This window comes from Schistocerca cancellata, chromosome 1, assembly GCF_023864275.1.
Source record: "Schistocerca cancellata isolate TAMUIC-IGC-003103 chromosome 1, iqSchCanc2.1, whole genome shotgun sequence".
Lineage (NCBI taxonomy): Eukaryota > Metazoa > Arthropoda > Insecta > Orthoptera > Acrididae > Schistocerca > Schistocerca cancellata.
The window spans coordinates 474783807-474794343 of record NC_064626.1 but is presented as its reverse complement, the minus strand read 5'-3'; the positions used below and the strand labels follow the sequence as shown (position 1 = coordinate 474794343).

Genomic DNA, 10537 nt, shown 5'->3' with positions numbered 1-10537 from the left:
TGTTTTATCTTCCTTTCTTGATATTCATCTGTACACTTCCTCTGCATCTTTTATTAGCATTATTGCCCATCTCTTTGTTCAAATAAAGCCTTTCTTTCAAATTTCTCATATCATCTATGTCTCTGTTTGGCTGGTCAGTGCCACTCTACTTTTTTTGACAAAGTGTTTGACAATACATAGACTTATTTTTCTTGCTCTTTGGAATGATATCTCTAAATACTGCAGACTGAGTAATTTTCATACTCATGAATAAAGTTTTTACAGAGCTAAACAGGAAACATAATATCATTTTTTGTGACCTGTCCAAGTACATATATGACAGGTTTGTATTTTTATGTCAGTGAAATATTTACATACAGTATTATGGAAAGAACAGATTTCTACTCATGATACAAAGGAGATACTGAGTCACAGACAGGCACAACAAAAAGACTGCTAGACATTTAAGCTTTCAGTCAAAATCTCTTCTTCCAAAGTAGAAAACACATGCATACGAACACAATCACAACTTGCACAGACATTAACATTGTGTCTAGCTGCTGTGGCCAGAGACAGTGGTCATGAGTGAGCTGTGCCTGTGTCAATGTGTGTGTGTTTTCTACTTCAGAAGAAGCCTTTTGGCCGACAGCTTGAATGCATAGCAGTCTTCTGATTGTGCCTGTCTGCAGCTGAGTGTCTCCTCTACATGATGAGTAGCAATCTATCCTTTTCATAATAATGTTGTTATTTGATCCTGAACCTTCCAGAATTGAAAAACAGCAACAAAGCAGATACAGGTGGAAATTTAAAAATGTGTTCTCTTTTCAAGCTTTTGAAATATTCTAACATTTTACCATCAGAGTAAAGGAAGCTGAATGTCCTGTGTGGTGAATCAGTTTCCCATGTTGATGTAAATGACTCAGGCAGTAAGATGGAGCTATCACAACTGTTCAAAATTGATCCATACTTGCCACCTGCACTGTAAATGGCACTGCAAGCTGTGAGAGGCCAGAACAAGCCAAATGCCCAAAAAAAGCAAGCCCCTCACAGTGATCACTGCATCACTTGGCAGGATCCTGTGGCTGACCTGCTTTGTATAAGCAGGTTGGTTGCTGGTGCTTGTTGATGCTCCATATGGTCTGCATAATACACCAGCTACTTTGTGATGACAACTGCACCTGAGACACAGACTTCTTTTGGACTGTGTAATTCTGTACTTGTTCACCATTTGTGTATCCAATAAACACAGGATAAAAAGTGCTGGCCGGCCGAAGTGGCCGTGCGGTTAAAGGCGCTGCAGTCTGGAACCGCAAGACCGCTACGGTCGCAGGTTCGAATCCTGCCTCGGGCATGGACGTTTGTGATGTCCTTAGGTTAGTTAGGTTTAACTAGTTCTAAGTTCTAGGGGACTAATGACCTCAGCAGTTGAGTCCCATAGTGCTCAGAGCCACCATAAAAAGTGTTGGTAAGTGGGAACCTCAAAACATGTCTTTGCTGTTTATTCCTCAAGATGCTCTTTGCAAAATTCTGGACACAACCTAACATATTTGCTGGAAGATCACAACTTACACTGTTCACACTCCCATTGATATAATATATTTCACCAGTGGTGGGGTTGACATGACTGATACTTACTGTGTGCATCATGAAAGTTTTATAAAGTGGCTACTCATGTCATCATATCATAGAACATGATATGTATATTATAGAAGTTGGGTGGAAGTAATTTAAGCAGTGTTTCCCTTGTTTTAGGTCATCATAACTTAAGAAAGCCATACTTTTGTAGTGGAAATCAATTTATAGATTTCAATTTCTGCATGAAAGCATGTGATAAATGGAAGATACTTTTCTTGCTTTGAAACAGTATCATTCTTTTTCATGTGTTACAAAAGCCTGATAAATTTGCATTTCATCAGACAGACCAAAATTTCTTATACACCCTCTGAGAGAGTCTGAATCAGAATGGATTTCACATTAAAGCCTAAGTTGTAAGGCAGGGAGAGAGAAAGAGAGAGAGAGAGAGAGAGAGAGAGAGAGAGAGAGAGTTAAGAAATGAAACTTTTTAGTCATGATGGTTGTTTATATTGATAATACACATATCACACCAAGTATATTCTGGTGACATTTTGGTTGTTACGTTTTGCATTATAAAGCTGAAACAATAAAGGGTTTTTTGTATATGAGCAATTTTACTTTACAAAATTAATACTTTCATAGCTAATACTGCTTAGCAAACGACAGAAATACAGTAACAGAAGTGAGTTCCACTTGTTAATTAACAAGAAATTATAATTATGCTATGTCTTGTCTTAATCACTGGAAGGATAAAATCACATTGCACTTTTGTTGTTCTTATCTCACATGCCTCTGCATAAAACTAATGTATCATGTGCACAAAAAATACTAAGTATATTAAAATACGATAAAAACTCAATTGTAAAATACACACAGAAATAAAAGATTTAAATTTGAAACAATAGAAGACTGCATGGTCCTATTTGAATAAAGGTATGTACATGCACACAGGGCAAGTTTATGGTTTTTCAACTTCTCACATTCTGAAAATTGTGCAATAGATAATGGGTGCAGTTTATCCACTATCAAACCCCTAGAACCCATGAAACACCAACTACAGGATACTTATATTTTTAAATACAGTTATAGCTCTCCAAAAATTTCTGTTGAGAAAATTTCAAACAATAACAAATTATTTATCATTATCATCTAAAAAGTCACTCATCAAGCTCTGTAGCAGTTCCACATCATAACTGCTTTGATGAAGACATTAGATGTCTCTTTTCTGTGAAACTTAACTTCAAGCATTGTGACCAAATCATTTTTCGAATGAGTATCAGATGCATATGGGATATGAGAATGAGAGTATGGAGGCTATCATTCAAACAATGGAAAACTATCTACATTGTGCTTTGTCTTTCTTTTTCCTGCAACTTGTGATGTCTGTTTGCACAAATCAGACAGATATATTGTGGAGTATGTACTAAACTGAACTCATACAGATACTTTCCTATCAGCTAGATGTAGCTAAACAAGATTTCTCACTGCTGTACAAAAATATTATTTTAAGCCCAATATAAATTTTCAGTTCCCTTTAAGTAAATTTAATAAACTGTATGAAAATGTTACTATTTCTGTGGATTCTTATATCATGGGGCAAATATTTCTGCCTGCAGAGACATATGACTTTGCAAGTGCCACTACCTATTGCATTTCTATGACCACATCACTTAAACAGTAAAATCACAGAAGAAAATAATACTGTGGTAGCACTCTCATTACTACCACTGACATCTGAAAGACAGCAAGTCTTGACACTCAATGTACATACAAAATTGGCACACAAAGGTGAAATATACATATATATTCAAACTCTATAATCTGCAAACATGTTTCAGTTACATTAGTTTCAGATGCAGGCTTGCAAAAGTCAGATGTCCTGTTACATTTGCCATTAAGTGCCACAAAACAAGTCACATTCATAATACATCTTTCATAACACACACACACGTGAGAACATGCATTATTATAACATTCAGATTACATATAATGTCTATTAATCTTATGAAGGAAAGATTTCTTGTTTTCTTGTTGAACACTTATTGTAGCTTAGAAGAACAGACAATGAGATAAATACATATTTTATTTTTAGGTGTGCAAAAATATATATACAATCATTCAGAAATACCCAATGTACTCAGCCTCATTCTATTAAATTACCTACACGCACAAACATAAATAAATATAGTCAAGAAAGGCTATACTCAAAAAAATACAATTTATTACTCTTCCAGCAGAACATAAAATTAGTTACTGAAAATTGTACATTCATGACTTCTTTTCATAACTAATGAGCAAAAAAGTGTAGAAAGACATTCACTGTGAGGAGCTTGTAGCAAAAACTGCAAGTAATCAAATAGATAAAAAGCAATTGCAAAGTAAATTACAAGAAACATTCAGTTGTTTACCGGTCAAAGAGCTCCAGTCTGTTGGCAGAGCAGAACATCAAAAGAAATTATGCATTATTTATTTGCACGCCGAACATTAAGTGTATCATTCCACTCATAAGTCCTGGTTATGAACTGACTACATCCATACAATATATATTGTTAACATGTGAATATAGAGACTGAAGATTTCTGCCAATCCACTGCCCCCCTCCCTCCCCCATCACCACCATCACTCCCCTTTTGCTGTGTCTGCCACAGTCCTTTCCCAATACATACATCCATTCCTCCTCTCACCTTCCAAGCCCCAAAGATGCTCGCAAATAAGTTTTTGATTCGAAAAACCTGTGGAGCTAACATTTACACGAGTTAACCAAAGACAGTAAGTAAAAAGTATAAATGACCAGTTCAGAATTATCTGAATCACAGTGAGTTAATTCTCAAAGGATAATAAATTTAGTAATGAAATGATACATTCAGATAATAGAGACTTATAGACACTCTCAATTATAGATGTTTATATATAAAATATAGATGCTTTTTTGCATAAAAATTGTAATTGGGTTTTAAATGCAAACCAAGTCACAGTTTTGTTGTGACATGATATTTAAATATATGATGTTCTCATGATTTTCTAAAATGTTCTCTGTTCTAGATGAAGCAACATATTCTTTCCATAACTTAGGTAAAATTTTGAGAATTATTCTTCATATGTAATCACCTTATGCAATAAATATGTATACCACAACTCCAGAGCAACAAATAAATGATTTGAATGGTTTATTATGAGGTAAGGGCACTAAAACCTTGGTGCAGAGGTTCTTTTGGTTCAATATTAGTTTCTATAACTAATGAGTACAGCCTCTCTTTAATGTGTATCTATTTATATTTGTAAGTATAAGTCACTTCGTTATTAACAGTTATAAAGTACCACTTCAGTTCAGATGATACAACTTCCATAGATACATGCATGCATCAAGTAGAAGCTCAGTAGCTAAATTAATGTGTACAATACCAACTTTGCTGGCAATAAAGTAAAGAAAAATATTTTTATTTCATAGAATGAAAATTCCAGGTGTCCATTACATTTATATACCAGTGACTATCACTGAAGACACAGAATCTTAGTTGCATGAATTTAAATATTTAATCTTAACAATTACAAGTAAAAAATTATGTTGTATACCTATTTACAATACCATTTGCTACACATGGATTAAAGTAGCAGATGAATATTACAAGTGAGAAAATATAGTTCAATGTATATTTCACATTATTCATCTCTAGTAATACTGAAATAGCTACAGAAGTGTTACAGTAAGTTCCAGAAGTTCTCAAACACTGTACACTTAAATGGGATTTGGACACATCTAAGATAAATAGAAATTAATGATAAATGATAGTGACAACGAAAAAAAATATTAAAGGAAATGATATATGGAGAAGGTGGAGGAATTTAAGTATTCTGGATGCCAAACATAAATTCCTCAAAATTTTTCTAGGCTTTCTATTACAATTAGTCTTTACTGACAGCATCAAAGTGCTATTCAGACAAAACTACTTAAAATTATACAGTTTTTCTATATACTATATGACATTCCAGAAATTTTAGTATTAAAGTATTGTTTTACTTCAAACATAGAACAAGAGGTCAAAATCATTCAATTTACTTTTTCATGATTTACAGTGACTCTGATGAGCTGCAATGGGCAGACCCTCATAATTCTCTGAAATGTTTATACAGTAAAATCAGGGTATCATCTAGAAAAACATCACTAACTCAGTGCAGTAACCTTAAAAAAATTCTTTCCCTGTACAACAGGGTATTCAATGCACATGTAGCCACAGATAACTGGAGTGGCTATGAGAACATGTTCTTCATGACAAAGAATTACACTTCTCATGTCAAAGTCCATGAATATTTTGTCAGTAACAACAAAGCTAAAACTTTGTGTTGGACAGTTGTTGATTATTCTAGCAGCAATATTTGTGATAATGACACACTAAAATACATCATTATTTCATACACTTTGAAATGTCTGTAAATCACATTGACTTCATAACCCAATAATTACCTTTCTATTCAAGTTATTTTCATTATTATACAAACTGAAACAGAGTGATGCTACATTTCATGAAATAAAATAAATATGGTAACTCATGATAGAAGATGTCGGGTGGTTCTGTTCAGAGCATTGCCTGTAAATTGGAAAACAAACTTACAGGGACTTTTGTGTATAGCATTGATACATTTTCCAAGTTCATGACTCAGCTACAATAAAAGCCATTACATAAATAGCATTAGATTTATCAAAGGGGTGTACTAGAGTAAGTATTATAATAAATTTTGGCAATTAGTGAGCAATTTATAAGTGAAACTTTGAAACCATATCAAACAATTATGGGAAAGGAAATATAATAGCATAAGTAATTAATGTCATGCAAAACTGTTTCAGATAACATACAAATGGCACACCCAAATCCTTATTTCTAAATTCCCACCAAATCAAGCCAAAAATCCTTATGAGGTAAAGCATAATAAGATACAACAGTTCAAAAAAGCCATATTGTTTGATTTCATTCAATGACATTGATTACTCACAGTGTGTCCCATGAGAAAAACTATAATTAAGATGAGATTAATATAACACAGAAGTATGAGATACTGTCAATGAGTTATACATATGTCTATAGCTTTACGTATTTGTTAGTAAGAAATTGTTATTCTTCAAGAATTTAATCCTCCCTCAGAACTCTGAACTATTTTCTCATTCTTCAAATAATAAAAGACATTTTATATAACACACTTCTTTGAACGAATGTAAACTGAATGCATTCTTTGATGATGTTGGCCTACTCAGTTGGATATAATGGGGATACACTGTAATTTGTAAACAACTTGTGGTTTATCAATATGCATTAGAGATCATGTGTCAAAAAGAAAGGTAACAAGAAACATCCAACCATACTACTTCTTCCGATTTTTTAAAAATCCAGAACCAGTCAAATTTCCTAAAAAAGGCATTTTTTAAATTATGCTGGACAAATATGGCATTTACTTCCCATAATCTAACAATTTCATGTGCAACATATTTCTTATCTGGTCCTCTACTTAGCAATTTAATTCTGTAAAAAACCTAAATCATGTTGTAGCTTAGTAATGCAAGAGGCCACAAGTAACATATGAGAGTCCAGGTATAGGCACCAAGATACTATTTCATTGCTTTAGAAACAAAAACCTTAAGTACTGAATAATAAATGTTTAAAAATGCAGCTATATAATTTAACTACAGTTAAATTATATGCTGTGATGAATTAAGCAGTCAGAACTAATAATAAAAACAGCTGAGCAACAGTGAAAATTATTAATCCCAACAGTTTTAAAACTTCCATTTAAATTCTGTTAATTTCTATGAGTGGGACTGTATCGTGAACCACAGTCATCAAGTGAAGACTGTGTGTTCTTAGTATTGTTTTTTGTAGTATTGTGTAACAGCTGTTTTGTTACTTCTGCAAAAGAATATTACAATTACATGACAATACTCAGTGAGAAGTAGTCATTGTTACTAAATGCACTTTCCCTGTGCACTTGTCACTTATTATTTTCTATCATGAGACTGCGACAGACAACATTATCAGCTCACAATCTGAAGTTTGACATGGGACTTAAAGCGTCTTTTGTGCCAGTTATAATCAGCATTAGAAAAGAAAAGTTCTGTGGTCCCCCTGTCTGAACAAACCATTCACATTATTATATTTAAATATTTGAATAATAGTCAAAAGAAATCATTATTGCATTGTAATGAATTAATACACTTCAGATGTGATATATAACTTGAGTCGAACTTTGATTTGAAAGAAAGATGTGTCATATTTCATGTTCATGGAAAAATAATTTTTCGAGCAAGAATATTATTCTTTTAGCATTCCTCTAAAAGATAAAATATCCTCAGATTAATCTGCATTAAGGTAGTTTTACACGCCAAATGATACAAGATTATTTTAATAACAGTCTATATAGTTTTGATATGTATGTTGTCCTTACTTTTCCATTTTTTTATTATACCTTTGCATATTGTTTCTGCACTTGTTACAGTGCTACCTACTGTAATACTTTGCATGTGCTTTGTAATCAATCATCATATAAAATTCATTTCATATACTCACAAAAAGCAGTAACTTCAGATACCCTAATGTACTGTACACAAGAAATGTTAAGTTCAGCCTACACTTCTTCCATAAATATATACTCAAAATGAAATGCATAAAACTTATACATATTTATTGTATATTTGCTTTCAATAATGATAATAAAACATTCAATGATGAACAGTTATGAAATAAAATTACTCTCTTCTTTACAAATTTGTCCAAAGAAATCTGGTAAGTCATACATTTTTCATGTAAAACGTAGTAAAGTGCAAAATGTACCAAAGACAAACAGGGTGCACAGACACAGAGAAAAAACGTCTGCCAGTAAAGAAAAAAAATATTTCAACGACTATGTGCTGCAAAACAAAGAAATGCATAAGCAAAATAAGTATCTACAAATTTTGCTGAATATATAACACCATATAAGGACCTGAAAATACTGCTTCACCCGTCTAAGCCTCAAAAATTGACAATATTTTGTGCATAATTTTGGTCATATGACCAGAATTTCTAGTATAAAAAATACATAGTTTCTTTTAACCAATACAAATCTGGTACATTGAGTCAAATGTCACATTGTGTAAAATATTACTTACACTGTGGTTAACATGGGGTTTAGATACTAAATTATGTGTTATATTAGCATGCTAATGCAATTCCATACAGTACAAAACACTTAGATACAATTTTTGGGAAATTCTTCACCACAATTACAAATATTACATTTCCAAATATAGGGAATGTCAATAGCAACAATGCTTAAAGTTTCTGATCTAGTCAGATACCTTCCTATCAACAAACAGGCCAGGCAAAAGGAACAAGAAAATGTGTGGAGACGCTGTCAGCCTCAGAAATGGGGAACAACCACAGATGTAATGTCATTTGAAATATAGAATAATCAAGGAGACAAACAGTGGTTAGACTGACTAATATAAAACTGCAGCAAGAAGTAAAAAGTTAACAAATTATGAGTTATAATGGGAATACATAAATTATGAAAACAAATGCTATTATTGAAAGAGCAGTCTTACATAAACTGGTATGGAGGACAAGTTCCCAGGTGACTGGCCAAGAAAAAAGATAATTGTACAAAAGGCAAGACAAAAAATGAGAAATCTTGCACCTGGGTTAAATGCCATATCCAGTTAAACAGCCATATGTAGGCATGAAAAATTCATCCATCCTGCTGCCTGAATCAATGACAGGACAAGCGCATTACCAATGTGCTACCAGCATTACTCCTGTCGAAGAACATTAATTTTATCATTAAACAAAGTTTACAAATGTTCAAAATTTTTTTTTCATTTGCTTGGAAACCTGACTGCTTGGGGCTGAGCCCAAGTGAAAATTTTAATGCATTCATCAAATTTCAGTCAGTCATATGATGATTAAGATTCAACAAGTACATGCCAACGACAGATCTGCTCTCCATGTACACCACGCATGTCATTCCAGTGAGCTAATTCCTCCTCTCCAGAGCTATTTAAACCCAAAGAAAACCATCCAATCATCTCCTTCCGCTTCATGCTGCGCTTGCTGTATACTGATACCATGAGTGTTACATCTGGCAACTGGAACAGTGCTACCTAAAAGAAGAAGAAGAGTTTTTCTGCTGCAAGGCGAACTTCCAGATAAAAGCCTTAACTTTATATACATACATTCATTTGTTTAATACAAGTAAAAGGAAAAATGCATCAATGCATTATACATTGATAAGCCTTAATGCAGACAGGCACTGTATAACAGCATTCAGTTTTGCTTAAGAGTAAACATTTCAGATTCTGATATAGATACACAGTAGCAACCAGTTGTATAGTAGAAAAGGAAATAAATTCACAGTTATACTTTATTTCCAATTTTATATATATTATCAGTTTTTAGACAGCAGTAACTTGTTCGTATGTACTTGTACGAAAACAAAATAAATGCTCTAAAGCGGAGCTTCTGCATATGGTCAGTGGAGGGCAGATCATATGATCATGCAAGCAAGTGGAGTTATTGAATGTTTTTAAATACCATTAAGTGTTTCAAGAGCCAATGGCCTTGCCGCAGTGGTAACCCCAGTTCCTGTCAGATCACCAAAGTTAAGCGCTGTCGGGCTGGCCTAGCACTTGGATGGGTGACCATCTGGTCTGGCGAGCGCTGTTGGCAATTGGCGTGCACTCAGCCCTTGTGAGGCGACAAACTGAGGATCTACTTGATCGAGAAGTAGTGGCTCCAGTCTCATAAACTGACATACAGCTGGGAGAGCTGACCACATGCCCCTCCATATCCTCATCCAGTGACGCCTATGGGCTGAGAATGACACGGCGGCGAGTAGGTAATATTGGTCCTTCTAAGGTCTGTTTGGATGGAGTTGAGTTAAGTGATACAAGAAGTATATGCCAGTTTGACTTGTCCTGATTTGTGCATCAGTCTCTGTGAGATCAACAATGGTGCTTGTC

At 33.9% G+C, this 10537-nt stretch overlaps 1 protein-coding gene across 1 annotated transcript in view; it reads right to left on the bottom strand.

The window, feature by feature from the left end:
- Window positions 1-2062: 2062 nt before the first annotated feature.
- Window positions 2063-10537, bottom strand: part of LOC126183625 (synaptotagmin-14) — a 614192-nt gene continuing 605717 nt past the window's right edge. Inside the window, exon 11 of the mRNA XM_049925785.1 lies at window positions 2063-9679. Within this exon, the coding sequence (XP_049781742.1) occupies window positions 9482-9679 (198 nt within the window). The 3' untranslated portion in view covers window positions 2063-9481. The remainder of the gene's footprint in view (window positions 9680-10537) is intronic.